Source organism: Cherax quadricarinatus, chromosome 75, assembly GCF_038502225.1.
Source record: "Cherax quadricarinatus isolate ZL_2023a chromosome 75, ASM3850222v1, whole genome shotgun sequence".
NCBI lineage: Eukaryota > Metazoa > Arthropoda > Malacostraca > Decapoda > Parastacidae > Cherax > Cherax quadricarinatus.
Window position 1 is genome coordinate 2,656,144 of NC_091366.1, and position 25,024 is coordinate 2,681,167.

General features: G+C 42.5%; 1 protein-coding gene across 4 annotated transcripts in view; it reads right to left on the reverse strand.

Annotated features, from left to right (window-relative positions):
* LOC128691817 (tripartite motif-containing protein 3) overlaps positions 1-25,024 on the reverse strand; it is a 440,921-nt gene that overhangs the window by 41,148 nt on the left and 374,749 nt on the right. For all 4 annotated transcript variants that reach the window (XM_070100920.1, XM_070100921.1, XM_070100919.1 and 1 more), the window contains 2 exons: positions 9,637-9,751; positions 616-773 (listed from right to left, as the gene is read on the reverse strand). In XM_070100920.1, the coding sequence (XP_069957021.1) occupies positions 616-773; positions 9,637-9,751 (273 nt within the window). The remainder of the gene's footprint in view (positions 1-615; positions 774-9,636; positions 9,752-25,024) is intronic.

Here is a 25,024-nt window from a genome sequence, read left to right on the forward strand (position 1 = left end):
ACATTACATATCTAAAGTGACCTTATCTAGTAAATAATTTTTTTTAAATCCATACATTTCTTAATCTTGTCTCCATAAGCTATGCATGTCATAAGAAGCAACTAAAATTCCAGGAGCAAGGGGCTAGGTACCTCTTCTCCTGTATACATTTCTAAATTTTAAGAAATTTTAGTTTTCTTCTTTTCTCGGGTCACTGCCTCAGTGGGAGACAGCCTGTGACTTAAAAAAAAATTCTTAATAGATCGAGTTGAGTGGTTAAGGAGTTAGAGATTAATTCCCATAAGTTAAAATATGAGAATACACAAGATTACAAATGAAATAACTCTTATTTTCTGGCATATAAGTCACGCCTTTTTTTTTTCTTACCCACAAAAAAGTCTTGGAACATCAGCCTGTGCCTTACATGCTCAAGGTCAGGGTCAAGGTTAGGCTTTGGGTTACATTTTAGTGTAAAGTAAGAGGGTAATTAACCTTTGAATATGATTACCGATTTACCGTTACGATACTTCTGTCACGAGTCCTTTTTTTTTTTTTTTTTTTCTCTCAACACATCAGTCATCACCCACCAAGGTGGGCTGACATCTTATATGCTGGAAAATGTTGTATTAGGCTAACCTGCATGGTTACTCTGTCGATGAGCTGATGCATAGCCACCCGATGTTCATCCACAGCATCTGTGAGGTGCAGGGTATTATGGGCACGGTGCTCTATGTCTGTGCAGCTGCTGCACACTGCTGTCTCACAGTCGCGACAGTAAAAACGCAGTGTTTGACCTGAAAATAATAAAAATAAAATGTCTGACCTGATAATAAAAATGCAGTGTCTGACCTGATAATAAAAATAAGGACTTAATAATAATAAAAACACAATATCTGACATGATAATCTAATCCTTGGAAACAGTGAAATGGAACTAACTCCCTTTAAAGGGAGGGGAAGGGGAAGGGCATGCCTGAATGCTGGTCAAAGTTTTTTTTATAAAGAAAATGGGAATACAGTACTCTTCCCTTTCCTGGGATCAAACCTGATAACCTCCCATTCCCCAGGGTGCTGAATAACCACTAACAATAACACAAACAATTTTATTTTACCATGATACATGTTTACCTGGAGTTTACCTGGAGAGTTCCGGGGGTCAACGCCCCCGCAGCCCGGTCTGTGACCAGGCCTCCTGGTGAATCAGAGCCTGAGTGTAACAATTTGTGTAATAATTTGTGGAACATGTCAAAAGCCCCTTTTATATGCAGAGCATTTCAGGCAAATTTAAGACTAACTTAAGATTAATAAGGCAATAACAGTGCTGTAACTGTACATATGGTCATTAGGCGAGTTACAGTGAATGCATGAAAACTGAACACAGTCTCTCCTCAAAGTATTTCTTTTATTATGCCAAATCAAAGTCGAGAACAACGTCCAGTATTGGGCCCCTACTTAAACAAGATGAGTCCTACACAGATGACAGCAAGGAAATGAGTGAGCTACTCAAGTCCCAATATGATTCAGTTTTTAGCAAGTCACTAACCAGACTGAGAGTCAAAGATCTAAATGAATTTTTTATGAGAGAGCCACAGAATTTGGTAAACACAAGCCTATCTGATGTTATCCTGACGCCAAATGACTTCGAACAGGCGATAAATGACATGCCCATGCACTCTGTCCCAGGGCCAGACTCATGGAACTCGGTGTTCATCAAGAACTGCAAGAAGCCCCTATCACGTGCTTTTAACATCCTATGGAGAGGGAGCATGGACACAGGGGTCGTCCCACAGTTACTAAAAGCAACAGACACAGCCCCACTCCACAAAGGGGGTAGTAAAGCAATAGCAAAGAACTACAGACCTACAGCACTAACATCCCATATCATAAAAATCTTTGAAAGGGTCCTAAGAAGCAAGATCACTACCCATCTAGATACCCATCAATTACATAACCTAGGACAACATGGGTTTAGAGCAGGTTGCTCCTGTCTGTCCCAACTACTGGATCACTATGACAAGTTCCTAGATGCACTAGAAGATAAAAAGAATGCAGATGTAATATACACAGACTTTGCAAAAGCTTTCGACAAGTGTGACCATGGTGTATTAGCGCACAAAATGCATGCTAAAGGAATAACAGGAAAAGTTGGTAGATGGATCTATAATTTCCTCACAAACAGAATACAAAGAGTAGTAGTCAACAGAGTAAAGTCTGAGGCGGCTATGGTGAAAAGCTCTGTTCCGCAAGGCACAGTACTCGCTCCCATCTTCATATCTGACAGACAAGGATGTCAGCACCGTGCCTTCCTTTGCAGATGACACCCAAATCTGCATGACAGTGTCTTCCATTGCAGACACTGCAAGGCTCCAGGCAGACATCAACCAAATTTTTCAATGGGCTGCAGAAAACAATATGAAGTTCAACGATGAGAAATTTCAATTACTCCGATATGGTAAACATGAGGAAATTAAAACTATCAGAGTACTGTACAAAACAAATTCCAGCCACAAAATAGAGCAAAAAACCAACGTCAAAGACCTGGGAGTGATCATGTCGGAGGATCTCACCTTCAAGGACCATAACATTGTATCAATTGCATCTGCTAGAAAAATGACAGGATGGATAATGAGAACCTTCAAAACTAGGGATGCCAAGCCCATGATGACACTCTTCAGGTTGCTTGTTCTATCTAGGCTGGAATATTGCTGCACACTAACAGCACCTTTGAAGGCAGGTGAAATTGCTGACCTAGAAAATGTAAACAGAACATTCACGGCATGCATAACGGAGATAAAACGCCTCAATTACTGGGAGCGCTTGAAGTTCCTGAACCTGTACTCCCTGGAACACAGGCGGGAGAGATACATGCTTATATACACCTGGAAAATCCTAGAGGGACTAGTACTGAACTTGCACATGAAAATCACTCTCTACGAAAGCAAAGGACTTGGCAGACGATGCAACATCCCCCCAATGAAAAGCAGGGGTGTCACTAGCACGTTAAGAGACAACAAAATAAGTGTCAGGGGCCCCAAGACTGTTCAACTGCCTCCCAGCATACATAAGGGGGATTACTAATAGACCCCTGGCAGTCTTCAAGCAGGCACTGGACAAGCACCTGAAGTCGGTACCTGATCAGCCGGGCTGTGGCTCGTACGTTGGATTGCGTGCAGCCAGCAGTAACAGCCTGGTTGATGAGGCTCTGATCCACCATAAGGCCTGGTCACAGACCGGGCCGCGGGGGCGTTGACCCCTGGAACCCTCTCCAGGTAAACTTAGCGATGTACTAGTTTACTGATGACTCGGACTTACAACAGGCTCTCTGCCCAGTATGAATACCTAAATAATGTATATTAGAGCTGATTTCCTCTATTCTGTTTATTACAATATACAGTACACTACTGTATAAACATTTAAAAATACGTATACTAAAAATTTTATAAATGGTACAAACGTGACATTAAAACAATATCAAAGATGGTTGACACAAACCCACTACCATTATAATATGCTCCTCACTTAGTGACGAATTCGTTACCAACGTGGTCTTAGGAACGAAACTCTGTCGTGAAGTGAGGAGAGGCTGTATTCAACTAGTTCGTGCTATATGGCTTTAGTAAGTTCAGTAGAGAAGAATTAGTTTTGGTATAGCATATAAAAAAAATACAGTATTACAAATGAGCACAATTTAAAACAATGAAATTAAAACAATTATATGTTTGAAGTAATGATTAAGTAGTTGAGCAGTCAAATTATTGAGGTATTATTTGAGGAACTGGTAGGTGTTTAGTGTTTGTCTGGTTAATTTTGGGTAATGAGGTAATATCTAAGTAGGGGCTTAAACTGATTTGTAGGCAGCGGCCTCTTAGTGTGTTCTGGCAACGAATTCCAGATCTTCAGGCCCTTTATGTGCACAGCATTTTTGCACAGGGAGAGATGGACATGAGGAATATCAAAGAGTGATTTGTGCCTTGTATTATGCCTGTGTGTTCTGTAGTTATCAAAGAGGAGTTTGAGAGGAGGGTTAATATTTGAGTGTAATGTTGTGCGTGTGTATAGTAAGCACAATAATAAGTATGGATGTTTTGTATATTAAGCATGTTAAGGCTCATAAAAAGCAGTGGAGTGTGCTGTCTAGTGCAGGAGTTGGTAATCAATTGCACTGCAGTTTTTTGTTGGGTTATTAAAGGTTTAAGGTGATTTACTGTGGGTTTAGAGCTTTCCATGTGACGATAAAATACGTAGCCTGGAACTTAACCTGCTGTATAAGTGGGTCCCTACAGCAGCTCAGAACCTAACCTACTGTATAAGTGGGGCTCTACAGCAGCTCGGAACCTAACCTACTGTATAAGTGGGTCCCTACAGCAGCTCGGAACCTAACCTGCTGTATAAGTGGGGCTCTGCAGCAGCTCGGAACCTAACCTGCTGTATAAGTGGGTCCCTACAGCAGCTCGGAACCTAACCTACTGTATAAGTGGGTCCCTACAGCAGCTCGGAACCTAACCTGCTGTATAAGTGGGGCTCTACAGCAGCTCAGAACCTAACCTGCTGTATAAGTGGGTCCCTACAGCAGCTCGGAACCTAACCTGCTGTATAAGTGGGTCCCTACAGCAGCTCGGAACCTAACCTGCTGTATAAGTGGGGCTCTACAGCAGCTCGGAACCTAACCTACTGTATAAGTGGGTCCCTACAGCAGCTCGGAACCTAACCTACTGTATAAGTGGGTCCCTACAGCAGCTCGGAACCTAACCTACTGTATAAGTGGGTCCCTACAGCAGCTCGGAACCTAACCTACTGTATAAGTGGGGCCCTACAGCAGCTCGGAACCTAACCTACTGTATAAGTGGGGCCCTACAGCAGCTCGGAACCTAACCTACTGTATAAGTGGGGCCCTACAGCAGCTCAGAACCTAACCTACTGTATAAGTGGGTCCCTACAGCAGCTTGGAACCTAACCTACTGTATAAGTGGGGCCCTACAGCAGCTCAGAACCTAACCTACTGTATAAGTGGGTCCCTACAGCAGCTTGGAACCTAACCTACTGTATAAGTGGGGCCCTACAGCAGCTTGGAACCTAACCTACTGTATAAGTGGGGCCCTACAGCAGCTCGGAACCTAACCTACTGTATAAGTGGGGCTCTACAGCAGCTCGGAACCTAACCTACTGTATAAGTGGGTCCCTACAGCAGCTCGGAACCTAACCTACTGCATAAGTGGGTCCCTACAGCAGCTCGGAACCTAACCTACTGTATAAGTGGGTCCCTACAGCAGCTCGGAACCTAACCTACTGTATAAGTGGGTCCCTACAGCAGCTCAGAACCTAACCTACTGTATAAGTGGGTCCCTACAGCAGCTCGGAACCTAACCTACTGTATAAGTGGGTCCCTACAGCAGCTTGGAACCTAACCTACTGTATAAGTGGGGCCCTACAGCAGCTTGGAACCTAATCTACTGTATAAGTGGGGCCCTACAGCAGCTTGGAACCTAACCTACTGTATAAGTGGGGCCCTACAGCAGCTCAGAACCTAACCTACTGTATAAGTGGGGCCCTACAGCAGCTCGGAACCTAACCTACTGTATAAGTGGGGCTCTACAGTAATGGTATATGACAAGTTATACATTGCTATTAATGAATTTAAAGCAACTACTGTAAATTTGAACACTGCCTCTATATTTCCACACACTAATGGAATAAGACCTTTTTATTTATTATAGTTATGGGCAGTGCTCAATCTGTAAAGTTTATATTGCACCTGGGGAATGGGTAAAATAAGGTTTGATCCAAGGAAGGGAGGAAAGGTTAAGTGTACTAAATTATGAGTCTGATCAACGAAGAAGCCTTTTCATGTTTCTAAAATTATTATATCATGGGGGAAGCAATAGACCCGTAGGGGTCTTATGGTACGTGTGGAGGGAATGGGAGACATTCAGGGGAGGGGTCATGAGACGTATGTTCAAGGAAATGAAAGGTAAGTCCAGTTCCATGGATCAAGAGCCCATCATTGACAATAAGGGACCTTCCTCGAGGGGTAACTCAAGAAATGTGCTTCATATTACTACAATTTAAAAATGATTTGTGTAAAAAAAAAAAATATGGAGAGATCCAGACTTAAAACATTTCAGAGAACACAGTGAACACTGATCACCCACAAGAACACTGCTGGATGTTCTTCTGTCCCCTTGGAACAACCTCCACATGCTTTGTATTATTAGAGCAGTAGTCTCACAAGAATACTGTTGAATATTCTCTTGCAACGCACTCCAACATAACTTGCAACTTGTCAATGTACTATAATAGCAGCAGTCCCATAAGAACACTGCTGGATGTTTTATCACTTGCAACACAAACATATTATAGCAGAAGTCCCTCAAGAACACTGCTAGATGGTCCCTTGTCCCTTGCAACACACTCCAACATGACTTGCAACCTGAACAACAACGTATTGTAAGATCAACAATCCCTTAAGAACACTTGAATGTTGTCCCCTTGCAACATACCCCAACATACCTTGCAACATGGAGAACACATAAGAGCAGCAGCCCCACAAGAACTCTGCTGAAATGTTATATTGTCCCTTGCAACCTCCCTCCCCCCCCATGTAACTTGCAACCTGAACAACAATGTATTATAAGAACAGAAGTTCGACAAGAACACTGCTGGATGTTCTTGTCCCCTTGCAACACACCTCCATATGACTTGCAACTTGAACAACGTATAAGAACAAGTCCGACAAGAACACTGCTGAATGTTCTGTCCTTTTGCAACACTCCCGCATGACTTGCAACTTGAACAAAATGTATTATAAGAACATAAGTCCCAAAAGAACACTCTTGGATGTTCCGTCCCGTTGCAACACATCCCAACATGCCTTGCAACCTGAACACCAGCGTATTATAACATCAAGTCCCACAAAGACACTGCTGAATGTTGTCTCTTGCAACACACCCCAACATTCCTTGCAACAACGTATTATAACAGCAGTCATACCAGAACAGAGGTGAACGTTCCCCTCGCAACACACCCCAACATTCCTTGCAACAACATATTATAACAGCAGTCATACCAGAACAGAGGTGAACGTTCCCCTCGCAACACACCCCAACATTCCTTGCAACAACATATTATAACAGCAGTCATACCAGAACAGTGGTGAACGTTCCCCTCGCAACACACCCCAACATTCCTTGCAACAACATATTATAACAGCAGTCATACCAGAACAGTGGTGAACGTTCCCCTCGCAACACACCCCAACATTCCTTGCAACAACATATTATAACAGCAGTCATACCAGAACAGAGGTGAACGTTCCCCTCGCAACACCCCCCAACATGTCTTGCAACAACGTAAGACAGTTACCACAGGAGGCTGGGTTGACCACAGGGTCGCTGTATAAGGACTCCATGTTAACTATGGTCACCAAACTGACTTTCTCAGAGCACCAATTGATGATACACTGGTGTTAACTGCACCAGGAGCCTCGTTCTCTCTCTCACACTCTCCCTCACACTAATACATCAATAACCTCCACATAGGAGAGCGTCAAGTTTACCTCAAACTTAGACCATTAACTTGTTATATTAAGTTTATTTAAGTTTATTTATTTAGGCCGTAAATGCCCCGGCATGATAGTGGCTTCTCTGTACTTAGCAAATCAAAATTGTAATTAGAAATTGTAAACTATATAAAGAAATAGGCCTTAATCGTTAGTGTAAATTATCTAGGATAACCTAGTTAAGTTACTTAGCTGTTTAGCTAGTCAGTGACTTATTTCCATAAGTCAGTGACTTATGGAAATAAGTCACTGACTTTTCTGGGGTTATCCTGGCTAATTTAAACTGTGTATAATTGTATTTGTGTGTATTTGTACCTAAATAAACTTAAGTGAGAGTAACTTATTTCCAATAAGTTAATGGTCCAATTCGGACCTAAACGTCTTTACAAGTTTTTTCTCCTATATATGGGGGGGGGGGGTTCTTTTGTTTATTATTCCAGTCATGGTTTTGCGACTTGTTATTATTTATGGCACATTAACACACTCCCAACATCCCTTCATGATGGGCTCTTCATCTCAGGAACTGGAGCTACTATTCTCAATCTTGCGATCACACCGGATTACCTCTCATTCCCCAGGGACTGTAAGCTCCATCCGAGTTTATCGCTTTCCCAATAACCAAATAATAATTAACTTCATTTAGGCACAGGTACACCTAAGTATAATTATCATAAACAGTTTAGTGTATGAATTACCTCAAAAAAGTCAAAGTGACTCCCTCCCCCCACCTCCATGACTGTACCTGGAGTTTACCTGGAGAGAGTTCCGGGGGTCAACGCCCCCGCGGCCCGGTCTGTGACCAGGCCTCCTGGTGGATCAGAGCCTGATCAACCAGGCTGTTGCTGCTGGCTGCACGCAAACCAACGTACGAGCCACAGCCCGGCTGGTCAGGAACCATTGATTTAGGCTATATTTTGAGGCCCCTCAAGGAAGGTTCCTTGATGTTGGTGAGGGGCTCTTGATTTAGGGAATTGGATCTGTGCTCCAGTTCCCCGAATTAAGCCTGAATGCCTTCCACATCCCCCCCCCAAGGCGCTGTATAATCCTCCGGGTTTAACGCTTCCCCCTTGATTATAATAATAATATAATTTGAGGGGGGGGGAGATTTAGAAGAGGTAATCAGTGAAGACATTTAGAAGCCCCACTCAAAATATTAGATATACGTGTTTTCGTAATTTAGCAGAGGTATACACAGGTTTACACACAGGTATGTTAGACGAGGGCGGGATGGGTGGGTGATGGTGGGTAGCCGATGCTGCCAGCACCTCCCTGTAATGATGTGGCAGCCAGAACCTCCCTGTAATGATGTGGCAGCCAGAACCTCCCTGTAATGATGTGGCAGCCAGAACCTCCCTGTAATGATGTGGCAGCCAGCACCTCCCTGTAATGATGTGGCAGCCAGCACCTCCCTGTAATGATGTGGCAGCCAGAACCTCCCTGTAATGATGTGGCAGCCAGCACCTCCCTGTAATGATGTGGCAGCCAGAACCTCCCTGTAATGATGTGGCAGCCAGCACCTCCCTGTAATGATGTGGCAGCCAGAACCTCCCTGTAATGATGTGGCAGCCAGCACCTCCCAGTAATGATATGGCAGCCAGAACCTCCCTGTAATGATGTGGCAGCCAGCACCTCCCTGTAATGATGTGGCAGCCAGCACCTCCCTGTAATGATGTGGCAGACAGCACCTCCCTGTAATGATGTGGCAGCCAGCACCTCCCTGTAATGATGTGGCAGCCAGCACCTCCCTGTAATGATGTGGCAGCCAGAACCTCCCTGTAATGATGTGGCAGCCAGAACCTCCCTGTAATGATGTGGCAGCCAGCACCTCCCTGTAAGGATGTAGCAGCCAGCACCTCCCTGTAATGATGTGGCAGCCAGAACCTCCCTGTAATGATGTGGCAGCCAGCACCTCCCTGTAATGATGTGGCAGCCAGCACCTCCCTGTAATGATGTGGCAGCCAGAACCTCCCTGTAATGATGTGGCAGCCAGAACCTCCCTGTAATGATGTGGCAGCCAGCACCTCCCTGTAAGGATGTAGCAGCCAGCACCTCCCTGTAATGATGTAGCAGCCAGCCCCCCCCCAGTAATAATGTGGTTATTACCTTGATGTGAGGGGCAGTAGAGTGTAGTCTGGTCGTCGTGGTAACCATTGGTGTCTGGCAGACCTCCCTCACCGTCTGTCAAACTCACCACACTGTGACTCTCACTCCCCGAGTCCTGTAAAAATACATAATTATTATTTTTATTTATCCATATATCTACAAGTACATGATTGAACTTGTATAGACCATAGCTGACATCAGTGACATAATATATAGAAAAGCCCCTGATTATACAGAGCATTTCGTGCAAATTAGGTTAATTTTGTCCCCCAGGATGCATAAGGGGGATTACCTATAGACCCCTGGCAGTCTTCAAGCTGGCACTGGACAAGCACCTAAAGTCGGTTCCTGATCAGCCGGGCTTTGGCTCGTACGTTGGTTTGCGTGCAGCAAGCCTGGTCACAGACCGGGCCGCGGGGGCGTTGACCCCCGGAACTCTCTCCAGGTAAACTCAAGGTAAACTCCAGGATGCGACCCACACCAGTCGGGTAACACACAGGTACCTATTTCATACTAGTTGAACATGGACAGCAAGTGTCTTAAGGAAACACGTCCTGTTTCCACCCCTACCGGGGATCGAACCACAGACCTCAGTATATGAGAGGAGTGCATTACCAATCGAGCTACGAGACACTGGCCACAGTTAAATCATAGGTAAGGTGGGACTCGAACCCATGGCAAGCGAGCCCTACAACGAGCCAGTGTGCTAACCTCACTATGGAAACTAGATAGCATAAAGTTTTTAAGGAGTGTAGTGGTAAGCCAGTGGAAGGCCTCAGTCAGATGACTAAAAGCTCCAGCTTTGGGTTATCATATAACTAAGAGCCGACTCAGGAAACACTTGTCCTGTTTCTTGACAAACCAAAGAAATTACAACGCGGGGGCGTTGACCCCCGAAATCCTCTCCAGGTAAGATAAGATAAGATAAGATTTCGTTCGGATTTTTAACCCCGGAGGGTTAGCCACCCAGGATAACCCAAGAAAGTCAGTGCGTCATCGAGGACTGTCTAACTTATTTCCATTGTGGTCCTTAATCTTGTCCCCCAGGATGCGACCCACACCAGTCGACTAACACCCAGGTACCTATTTGCTGCTAGGTGAACAGGACAACAGGTGTAAGGAAACGTGTCGAAATGTTTCCACCCGCCGGGAATCGAACCCGGGCCCTCCGTGTGTGAAGCGGGAGCTTTAGCCACCAGGCCACCGGGCCACTCCAGGTATACCTTAAATTTGCATAAACTATTAATATATGCCTGTATTATGTATGTGCTCTCAGATCCATTATGTAACCGTATAGAATCATTTAGAGATTTCCTGAATAAAGCTTAAATATATGTGTAATCCATTAAATGCCCCCAAAAAGTACAAATATATGTATGATTAGAGACAAAATTATATTGAATATACATAACTAATCTAGGCAAATTACCCCAAGACACTACTAAAGTCACTTTCAGACTTCACAATGAGGCAGCCATTAATAACTCCACAACAACAGTGACAAACATTGACTGGCACACTGAGCTAGAAATCTATACAGATACTGGCGAATGTATTAATAATTTTCTAAAAAAGACCCAATACCTCTATAACAAGCACTGCCCTAAGAAACTAAACAGATGACAGCTAAGAGACTGAACAGTCCCTGGCTAACACCCAGCATCCTCAAATCCATAAATACAAAACACCTATACGAAAAACAGTACAGAATGGGTCACATAACCAGAGACCAAACAAAACGTTACTCGTTAGTCTTAACCAGCCTGATAAGAAGGGCTAAAAAATTGTATTATGAGAACAGATTATCCAACTTACGAGGTGATATAAAAAAGACCTGGAAAACTCTATCAGAAATTCTAGGAACAAAAAAGATATCACGAAATCGTGCAGTTGAACTAACAAAACCTGATGAACCCCAACTCCCACCAACTGAAACAGCAAACAGACTCAATAATTTCTCCACTATAGGACAAAACCTTGTCAATAAAATCCCAAGCTCAGATACCCCACCCAATGACTACCTCACTGGCAACTACCCGAACACACTGTTCCTAGCTCCGACTAATCCTACTGAAGTCTCCCTTATTATCAACGCACTGAAAAACAAGTCAGGAGATTTATATACCTTACCACCCTTTATATACAAAAGAGCGTCACAAGTGCTATCACCAATCATCGCAACACTTTAACAAATCCATCGAATCCTCTACCTTCCCTACAGTTCTCAAAATAGCAAGGGTCACCCCGATACATAAAGGAGGAGATCAAACAGACCTGAATAACTATAGGCCAATATCCAACTTACATCCTCTCTTTAAAATCTTCGAAAAATTAATTCTTAAGCGAATCTATTCCTACCTCATCTCCCACAACATACTCAACCCCTGTCAGTTTGGGTTCAGGCCTAATAAAAATACGAACGATGCTATTATACTGCACTAGAGAAAAAAGAAGTCCCACTGGGGATCTTCATTGACTTACGTAAAGCTTTTGATACAGTTGACCATGACTTGCTCCACGTAAAATTGTCACACTATGGTATAAGAGGGCACTCCCTCAACTACCTCAAGTCTTACCTCAGCAACAGAAGCCAATATGTGTACGCAAATGGGGCAAGCTCTTCCGCACAACCAATTACAGTTGGTGTCCCACAGGGAAGTGTCCTTGGCCCTCTTCTCTCTCTCCTATACATAAATGACCTACCACCCACACTATTTGCAGATGACACTACATACGTCTACTCTCACCCGAGCCCAGTCATGCTAGCCAATACTGTAAATTACAGAAAATATCAACCTGGATGAGGACTAACAAACTTACACTAAACATTGACAAAACCTACTTCATTCAGTTTGGTAACAGAGCTACAGATGTCCCTCTTAACATAACGATAAACGGATCACCTATCACAAAGCTAACAGAGGGAAAATTCTTAGGAATCCACCTCGATAATAGACTCAAACTTCAAACACATATACAACAAATTTCTAAGAAAATTTCCAAGACCGTAGGCATACTATCGAAGATACGGTACTATGTTCCACAGTCAGCCCTCCTGGCCCTTTATCACTCTCTTATTTACCCCTATCTCACCTATGGAATTTGTGCATGGGGCTCAACAACAATTAACCATCTCAGACCACTAATTACCCAACAAAAGGCTGCAGTTAGAATGATAACAAATTCTCACTACAGGCAGCACACTCCACCAATATTCAATACACTAAACCTACTCACCATACAAAACATCCATACTTATTATTGCACTTATTACATACATAGAACACTTAACTCTGATATTAACCCTCCCCTCAAACATCTCCTTGCCAACCTCAACAGAACACATGACCATAACACAATGCACAGATCACTCTTTGATGTTCCTCGTGTCCATCTCACACTATGCAAAAACTCAATGCACATAAAAGGCCCTAAAATCTGGAATTAATTACCTGTAAATATAAAAGAAACACTGTTTATAAATTCAAGTCTCTTCTCAAAGATCACTTACTCAACAACAACTAAATAAATACTGAATACTGTGACCCAATCAAACTTTGTTACTTATAGTTACATTACCTAACTGAATGCTCATCAACACAGTAAATAACCATATGACCTGTCTTTGTAATACTCACTTGTGTTTAATTGTTATCTGTTTACAATAATGTTTTACCACTGAGTTCATTACCTTTGTAAATTGTGAGTTCATTACCTTTGTAAATTGTGAGTTCATTACCTTTGTAAATTGTGAGTTCATTACCTTTGTAAATTGTGAGTTCATTACCTTTGTAAATTGTGAGTTCATTACCTTTGTAAATTGTGAGTTCATTACCTCTGTAAATTGTGAGTTCATTACCTTTGTAAATTGTGAGTTCATTACCTTTGTAAATTGGGAGTTCATTACCTTTGTAAATTGTGAGTTCATTACCTTTGTAAATTGTGAGTTCATTACCTTTGTAAATTGTGAGTTCATTACCTTTGTAAATTGTGAGTTCATTACCTTTGTAAATTGTGAGTTCATTACCTTTGTAAATTGTGAGTTCATTACCTTTGTAAATTGTGAGTTCATTACCTTTGTAAATTGTGAGTTCATTACCTTTGTAAATTGTGAGTTCATTACCTTTGTAAATTGTGAGTTCATTACCTCTGTAAATTGTGAGTTCATTACCTTTGTAAATTGTGAGTTCATTACCTTTGTAAATTGGGAGTTCATTACCTTTGTAAATTGTGAGTTCATTACCTTTGTAAATTGTGAGTTCATTACCTTTGTAAATTGTGAGTTCATTACCTTTGTAAATTGTGAGTTCATTACCTTTGTAAATTGTGAGTTCATTACCTTTGTAAATTGTGAGTTCATTACCTTTGTAAATTGTGAGTTCATTACATTTGTAAATTGTGAGTTCATTACCTTTGTAAATTGGGAGTTCATTACCTTTGTAAATTGTGAGTTCATTACCTTTGTAAATTGTGAGTTCATTACCTTTGTAAATTGTGAGTTCATTACCTTTGTAAATTGTGAGTTCATTACCTTTGTAAATTGTGAGTTCATTACCTTTGTAAATTGTGAGTTCATTACCTTTGTAAATTGTGAGTTCATTACCTCTGTAACTTGCTCAGCTATCACAACTTTGGAGTCCAGTCCCTGGACCAATTATGTACCTCTGTAATCTTTTGACTACCGCCCACAGGATGGGTATGTGGTGACTACCACCCACAGGATGGGTATGGGGTGACTACCACCCACAGGATGGGTATGTGGTGACTACCGCCCACAGGATGGGTATGTGGTGACTACCGCCCACAGGATGGGTATGTGGTGACTACCGCCCACAGGATGGGTATGTGGTGACTACCGCCCACAGGATGGATATGTGGTGACTACCGCCCACAGGATGGGTATGTGGTGACTACCACCCACAGGATGGGTATGTGGTGACTACCGCCCACAGGATGGATATGTGGTGACTACCGCCCACAGGATGGGTATGTGGTGACTACCGCCCACAGGATGGGTATGTGGTGACTACCACCCACAGGATGGGTATGTGGTGACTACCGCCCACAGGATGGGTATGTGGTGACTACCGCCCACAGGATGGGTATGTGGTGACTACCGCCCACAGGATGGGTATGTGGTGACTACCACCCACAGGATGGGTATGTGGTGACTACCACCCACAGGATGGGTATGTGGTGACTACCGCCCACAGGATGGATATGTGGTGACTACCGCCCACAGGATGGGTATGTGGTGACTACCGCCCACAGGATGGGTATGTGGTGACTACCACCCACAGGATGGGTATGTGGTGACTACCGCCCACAGGATGGGTATGTGGTGACTACCGCCCACAGGATGGGTATGTGGTGACTACCGCCCACAGGATGGGTATGTGGTGACTACCACCCACAGGATGGGTATGTGGTGACTACCACCCACAGGATGGGTATGTGGTGACTACCACCCACAGGATGGGTATGTGGTGACTACCACCCACAGGATGGGTATGTGGTGACTACCACCCACAGGATGGGTATGTGGTGACTACCACCCACAGGATGGGTATGTGGTGACTACCACCCACAGGATGGGTATGTGGTGACTACCACCCACAGGATGGGTATGGGCTGCATAATAAACATATTAAACTAAACCACTGAATATATCATTACTAAGTTAATTTTAAGCCTGACCACAATGCTCTATACACAAGGGGCTTTGACATGTTACACTTAAATCCTATATTTCTTTGTTCTTCTTCGTATTCATGTTCAAATTAATAAATAAACAAAACATAGGTTATGGGGACGTCAACATGGTGGTGGTGACACCAGTGATGCTCACCAGACTACAGAAGATCGTATTTATATTACAATAACTCTTGTACCTGTGTAGAGCTTAATTAAGATCTACATAACTCTTGAAAACTGGTTCTGCACCGTGTGTGTGTTTCCTCGTGTGTCTCAGAGTATTGTATGAGATAAGATAAGATAAGATTTCGTTGGGATTTTTAACCCCGGAGGGTTAGCCACCCAGGATAACCCAAGAAAGTCAGTGCGTCATCGAGGACTGTCTAACTTATTTCCATTGTGGTCCTTAATCTTGTCCCCCAGGATGCCACCCACACCAGTCCACTAACACCCAGGTACCTATTTGCTGCTAGGTGAACAGGACAACAGGTGTAAGGAAACGTGTAGAATGTTTCCACCCGCCGGGAATCGAACCCGGGCCCTCCGTGTGTGAAGCGGGAGTTTTAGCCACCAGGCCACCGGTAATACTCATCTGGGTATATAACAATAATAATGAAGATTGAGACACTTATGCAGCATATGGGAATCTTTATTCAGGAAACGTTTCGCCACATAGTGGCGTCATCAGTCCAATACAAAGAGGAAGGCGTAAGGAGAGGAGGAGTATGAGGTAATCAGTCCATCTATCTTGATGGACTGAACACATCGACTCCAGGCTGAGGGACTGATTACCTCATACTCCTCCTCTCCTTACGCCTTCCTCTTTGTATAGACTGATGAAGCCACTGTGTGGCGAAACGTTTCCTGAATAAAGATTCCCATATGCTGCATAAGTGTCTCAATCTTCAACTTGTCGGTTTTTCAAACCATTCATCACACTAATAATATCTTATTTAATACCAGTACATGTACAAGGTATACCAGTACATGTACAAGGTATACCAGTACATGTACAAGGTATACCAGTACATGTACAAGGTATACAAGTACATGTACAAGGTATACAAGTACATGTACAAGGTATACAAGTACATGTACAAGGTATACAAGTACATGTACAAGGTATACAAGTACATGTACAAGGTATACCAGTACATGTACAAGGTATACCAGTACATGTACAAGGTATACCAGTACATGTACAAGGTATACAAGTACATGTACAAGGTATACCAGTACATGTACAAGGTATACAAGTACATGTACAAGGTATACCAGTACATGTACAAGGTATACAAGTACATGTACAAGGTATACCAGTACATGTACAAGGTATACCAGTACATGTACAAGGTATACAAGTACATGTACAAGGTATACCAGTACATGTACAAGGTATACAAGTACATGTACAAGGTATACCAGTACATGTACAAGGTATACCAGTACATGTACAAGGTATACAAGTACATGTACAAGGTATACCAGTACATGTACAAGGTATACAAGTACATGTACAAGGTATACCAGTACATGTACAAGGTATACAAGTACATGTACAAGGTATACAAGTACATGTACAAGGTATACCAGTACATGTACAAGGTATACAAGTACATGTACAAGGTATACCAGTACATGTACAAGGTATACAAGTACATGTACAAGGTATACCAGTACATGTACAAGGTATACCAGTACATGTACAAGGTATACCAGTACATGTACAAGGTATACCAGTACATGTACAAGGTATACCAGTACATGTACAAGGTATACAAGTACATGTACAAGGTATACAAGTACATGTACAAGGTATACCAGTACATGTACAAGGTATACCAGTACATGTACAAGGTATACCAGTACATGTACAAGGTATACCAGTACATGTACAAGGTATACAAGTACATGTACAAGGTATACCAGTACATGTACAAGGTATACCAGTATATGTACAAGGTATACCAGTACATGTACAAGGTATACCAGTACATGTACAAGGTATACAAGTACATGTACAAGGTATACCAGTACATGTACAAGGTATACCAGTACATGTACAAGGTATACAAGTACATGTACAAGGTATACCAGTACATGTACAAGGTATACAAGTACATGTACAAGGTATACCAGTACATGTACAAGGTATACCAGTACATGTACAAGGTATACAAGTACATGTACAAGGTATACCAGTACATGTACAAGGTATACAAGTACATGTACAAGGTATACCAGTACATGTACAAGGTATACCAGTACATGTACAAGGTATACAAGTACATGTACAAGGTATACCAGTACATGTACAAGGTATACAAGTACATGTACAAGGTATACCAGTACATGTACAAGGTATACCAGTACATGTACAAGGTATACAAGTACATGTACAAGGTATACCAGTACATGTACAAGGTATACAAGTACATGTACAAGGTATACCAGTACATGTACAAGGTATACCAGTACATGTACAAGGTATACAAGTACATGTACAAGGTATACCAGTACATGTACAAGGTATACAAGTACATGTACAAGGTATACCAGTACATGTACAAGGTATACCAGTACATGTACAAGGTATACCAGTACAGGTACAAGGTATACCAGTACATGTACAAGGTATACCAGTACAGGTACAAGGTATACCAGTACATGTACAAGGTATACCAGTACATGTACAAGGTATACCAGTACAGCTACAAGGTATACCAGTACATGTACAAGGTATACCAGTACAGGTACAAGGTATACCAGTACATGTACAAGGTATACCAGTACATGTACAAGGTATACCAGTACAGGTACAAGGTATACCAGTACATGTACAAGGTATACCAGTACATGTACAAGGTATACCAGTACAGGTACAAGGTATACCAGTACATGTACAAGGTATACCAGTGCAGGTACAAGGTATACCAGTACATGTACAAGGTATACCAGTACATGTACAAGGTATACCAGTACAGGTACAAGGTATACCAGTACATGTACAAGGTATACCAGTACAGGTACAAGGTATACCAGTACATGTACAAGGTATACCAGTACATGTACAAGGTATACCAGTACAGGTACAAGGTATACAAGTACATGTACAAGGTATACCAGTACAGGTACAAGGTATACCAGTACATGTACAAGGTATACCAGTACAGGTACAAGGTATACCAGTACATGTACAAGGTATACCAGTACATGTACAAGGTATACCAGTACAGGTACAAGGTATACCAGTACATGTACAAGGTATACCAGTACATGTACAAGGTATACCAGTACAGGTACAAGGTATACCAGTACATGTACAAGGTATACCAGTACATGTACAAGGTATACAAGTACATGTACAAGGTATACAAGTACATGTACAAGGTATACAAGTACTTGTACAAGGTATACAAGTACATGTACAAGGCATACCAGTACATGTACAAGGTATACAAGTACATGTACAAGGTATACCAGTACTTGTACAAGGTATACAAGTACATGTACAAGGTATACAAGTACATGTACAAGGTATACAAGTACATGTACAAGGTATACAAGTACATGTACAAGGTATACAAGTACATGTACAAGGTATACAAGTACTTGTACAAGGTATACAAGTACTTGTACAAGGTATACAAGTACATGTACAAGGTATACAAGTACTTGTACAAGGTATACAAGTACATGTACAAGGTATACAAGTACATGTACAAGGTATACAAGTACATGTACAAGGTATACAAGTACATGTACAAGGTATACCAGTACATGTACAAGGTATACCAGTACATGTACAAGGTATACAAGTACATGTACAAGGTATACCAGTACATGTACAAGGTATACCAGTACATGTACAAGGTATACAAGTACTTGTACAAGGTATACAAGTACATGTACAAGGTATACAAGTACATGTACAAGGTATACCAGTACATGTACAAGGTATACAAGTACATGTACAAGGTATACAAGTACATGTACAAGGTATACAAGTACATGTACAAGGTATACCAGTACATGTACAAGGTATACCAGTACATGTACAAGGTATACAAGTACATGTACAAGGTATACCAGTACATGTACAAGGTATACCAGTACATGTACAAGGTATACCAGTACATGTACAAGGTATACCAGTACATGTACAAGGTATACCAGTACATGTACAAGGTATACCAGTACATGTACAAGGTATACAAGTACAGGTACAAGGTATACCAGTACATGTACAAGGTATACCAGTACATGTACAAGGTATACCAGTACATGTACAAGGTATACCAGTACATGTACAAGGTATACCAGTACATGTACAAGGTATACCAGTACATGTACAAGGTATACCAGTACATGTACAAGGTATACCAGTACATGTACAAGGTATACCAGTACATGTACAAGGTATACCAGTACATGTACAAGGTATACCAGTACATGTACAAGGTATACCAGTACATGTACAAGGTATACAAGTACATGTACAAGGTATACAAGTACATGTACAAGGTATACAAGTACATGTACAAGGTATACAAGTACTTGTACAAGGTATACAAGTACTTGTACAAGGTATACAAGTACATGTACAAGGTATACAAGTACTTGTACAAGGTATACAAGTACATGTACAAGGTATACAAGTACATGTACAAGGTATACAAGTACATGTACAAGGTATACAAGTACATGTACAAGGTATACCAGTACATGTACAAGGTATACCAGTACATGTACAAGGTATACAAGTACATGTACAAGGTATACCAGTACATGTACAAGGTATACCAGTACATGTACAAGGTATACAAGTACTTGTACAAGGTATACAAGTACATGTACAAGGTATACAAGTACATGTACAAGGTATACCAGTACATGTACAAGGTATACAAGTACATGTACAAGGTATACAAGTACATGTACAAGGTATACAAGTACATGTACAAGGTATACCAGTACATGTACAAGGTATACCAGTACATGTACAAGGTATACAAGTACATGTACAAGGTATACCAGTACATGTACAAGGTATACCAGTACATGTACAAGGTATACCAGTACATGTACAAGGTATACCAGTACATGTACAAGGTATACCAGTACATGTACAAGGTATACCAGTACATGTACAAGGTATACAAGTACAGGTACAAGGTATACCAGTACATGTACAAGGTATACCAGTACATGTACAAGGTATACCAGTACATGTACAAGGTATACCAGTACATGTACAAGGTATACCAGTACATGTACAAGGTATACCAGTACATGTACAAGGTATACCAGTACATGTACAAGGTATACCAGTACATGTACAAGGTATACCAGTACATGTACAAGGTATACCAGTACATGTACAAGGTATACCAGTACATGTACAAGGTATACCAGTACATGTATAAGGTATACCAGTACATGTACAGGGTATACCAGTACATGTACAAGGTATACACACCATAGCTGACATCAGTGACATACTACTATATAGAAAGTCACTTGTTATGCTGAGTATTTCCCTAAAATTATATCAGTTTTCTCCCAGGATGCGACCCACACCAGTCCACTAACACCCAGGTACCTATTTTATACTGATGGGTGAACATGGACAGCAGGTGTCTTATGGAAACACGTCCCTAATGTTTTCCAGCCGTACCGGGGATTCGAACTCCGGACCTCAGTGTGTGAGCTGAGTGCGCTAGCGACCCAGCTACGGGACACCTATCACAGTCCTCGGTCAAGATCAAATAAATCTAATTCTATAATTTTTAAAGTGGTGGACGTGTAAGCCAGTGGAAGGTCTCGGTCAGATGACCATAAGCTCCAGCTGTGGGTCATCATATAACTAAGACCTGCATCAGGAAACACTTGTCCTGTTTCCTGACAAACTTTACCTAACCTAACCTAACCTGACCTGACCTGACCTAACCTAACCTGACCTGACCTAACCTAACCTAACCTAACCTAACCTGACCTGACCTAACCTAACCTAACCTAACCTAACCTGACCTGACCTGACCTAACCTAACCTAACCTAACCTAACCTAACCTAACCTGACCTAACCTAACCTAACCTAACCTAACCTAACCTGACCTGACCTGACCTAACCTAACCTAACCTGACCTGACCTGACCTAACCTAACCTAACCTAACCTAACCTGACCTGACCTGACCTAACCTAACCTAACCTAACCTAACCTGACCTGACCTGACCTAACCTAACCTAACCTAACCTAACCTAACCTAACCTAACCTAACCTAACCTGACCTAACCTAACCTAACCTGACCTAACCTTACCTAACCTAACCTAACCTGACCTAACCTTACCTAACCTAACCTAACCTGACCTAACCTGACCTAACCTAACCTAACCTAACCTAACCTAACCTAACCTGACCTAACCTGACCTAACCTAACCTAACCTGACCTAACCTGACCTAACCTAACCTAACCTGACCTAACCTTACCTAACCTAACCTAACCTGACCTGACCTGACCTAACCTAACCTAACCTAACCTAACCTAACCTAACCTGACCTAACCTGACCTAACCTAACCTAACCTGACCTAACCTAACCTAACCTAACCTAACCTAACCTGACCTAACCTAACCTAACCTGACCTAACCTGACCTAACCTAACCTAACCTAACCTAACCTAACCTAACCTGACCTAACCTGACCTAACCTAACCTAACCTGACCTAACCTGACCTAACCTAACCTAACCTGACCTAACCTTACCTAACCTAACCTAACCTGACCTGACCTGACCTAACCTAACCTAACCTAACCTAACCTAACCTAACCTAACCTAACCTAACCTAACCTGACCTAACCTGACCTAACCTAACCTAACCTGACCTAACCTGACCTAACCTAACCTAACCTAACCTAACCTAACCTAACCTGACCTAACCTGACCTAACCTAACCTAACCTGACCTAACCTGACCTAACCTAACCTAACCTGACCTAACCTTACCTAACCTAACCTAACCTGACCTGACCTGACCTAACCTAACCTAACCTAACCTAACCTAACCTAACCTAACCTAACCTAACCTAACCTGACCTAACCTGACCTAACCTAACCTAACCTGACCTAACCTGACCTAACCTAACCTAACCTGACCTAACCTTACCTAACCTAACCTAACCTGACCTGACCTGACCTAACCTAACCTAACCTAACCTAACCTAACCTGACCTGACCTGACCTAACCTAACCTAACCTAACCTAACCTAACCTAACCTGACCTAACCTGACCTAACCTAACCTAACCTGACCTAACCTGACCTAACCTAACCTAACCTAACCTAACCTAACCTATAACATCCCATATCCCTTCAAGGGAAGAAAATACTTTGCTGCTGAAGGGCTTTCGTTCCAAGGAATATGAGCTGACCTCCCCTTTCTCTGATCAAATCCGATTGGTTATTATTCCCCAAATTATGTATAAGACAAGTTTAGATCTCCCTCACGTAACGATAATGAGAATAAATGATCATACATCGGAGTAACTATCGCATTAGGTAAGCACTAAACCCGTAGGGATCATTCATCTCCTGGACAAAGATAACATTTGTGGGGAGTAATCTGGTTTCATCCAGGGGAGGGTATCCCTGACCAGCCGGGCTGTGGCTCGTACGTTGGTTTGCGTGCAGCCAGCAGCAACAGCCTGGTTGATCAGGCTCTGATCCACCAGGAGGCCTGGTCACAGACAGGGCCGCGGGGGCGTTGACCCCCGGAACTCTCTCCAGGTAAACTCCAGGTACGTTTATTATGCGCCCCTGGCCTGGTGGATGACGCTCTCGCTTCACACGGTGAGGGCCCGGGTTAGATTCCCGGCGAGGGTAGAAACATTGCACGTGTGTCTTTACACCGGTTGTCCATGTTCACCCATCAGTAAACAGGTACCTGGGTGTTAGTGGACTGGTGTGAGTCGCATCCTGGGTGTTAGTGGACTGGTGTGGGTCGCATCCTGGTGTTAGTTAACTGATGTGGGTGGCATCCTGGGACAAAACTGACATAATTTGCAGGAAATGCTCAGCATAACAAGTGACTTTCTATATAGTAGTATGTCAGTGATGTCAGCTATGGTCTGTATACCTTGTACATGTACTGGTACTAAATAAAGGTATTATTATTATTATTATTATTATTATTATTATTATTAGTAGTAGTAGTAGTAGTAGTAGTAGTAGTAGACAGATAATAGGTCGAAGACTGCACCTCAACATTACAGAGGTACATGATGGGCCCAGGAACTGTACCTCAACATTACAGAGGCACATAATGGGCCCAGAGACTGTGCCTCAACATTACAGAGGTACATAATGGACCCAGGGACTGTACCTCAACATTACAGAGGCACATAATGGGCCCAGAGACTGTGCCTCAACATTACAGAGGTACATAATGGACCCAGGGACTGTACCTCAACATTACAGAGGTACATAATGGGTCCAGGGACTGTACCTCAACATTACAGAGGTACATAATGGGTCCAGGGACTGTACCTCAACATTACAGAGGTACATAATGGGTCCAGGGACTGTACCTCAACATTACAGAGGTACATAATGGGTCCAGGGACTGTACCTCAACATTACAGAGGTATATAATGGGTCCAGGGACTGTACCTCAACATTACAGAGGTACATAATGGGTCCAGGGACTGTACCTCAACATTACAGAGGTACATAATGGGTCCAGAGACTGTACCTCAACATTACAGAGGTACATAATGGGTCCAGGGACTGTACCTCAACATTACAGAGGTACATAATGGGTCCAGGGACTACACCTCAACATTACAGAGGTACATAATGGGTCCAGGGATTGCACTTCAACATTACAGAGGTACATAATGGGTCCAGGGACTGTACCTCAACATTACAGAGGTACATAATGGATCCTGGGACTGTACCTCAACGTAACAGAGGTACATAATGGCTCCAGGGACTGTACCTCAACATTACAGACGTACATAATGGCTCCAGGGACTGTACCTCAACATTACAGAGGTACATAATGGCTCCAGGGACTGTACCTCAACATTACAGAGGTACATAATGGCTCCAGGGACTGTACCTCAACATTACAGAGGTACATAATGGCTCCAGGGACTGTACCTCAACATTACAGAGGTACATAATGGCTCCAGGGACTATACCTCAACATTACAGAGGTGCATAATGGCTCCAGGGACTATACCTCAACATTACAGAGGTGCATAATGGCTCCAGGGACTGTACCACAACATTACAGAGGTACATAATGGCTCCAGGGACTGTACCTCAACATTACAGAGGTACATAATGGCTCCAGGGACTATACCTCAACATTACAGAGGTGCATAATGGCTCCAGGGACTGTACCTCAACATTACAGAGGTACATAATGGCTCCAGGGACTATACCTCAACATTACAGAGGTGCATAATGGCTCCAGGGACTGTACCTCAACATAACAGAGGTACATAATGGCTCCAGGGACTATACCTCAACATTACAGAGGTACATAATGGCTCCAGGGACTGTACCTCAACATAACAGAGGTACATAATGGCTCCAGGGACTATACCTCAACATTACAGAGGTACATAATGGCTCCAGGGACTATACCTCAACATTACAGAGGTACATAATGGCTCCAGGGACTGTACCTC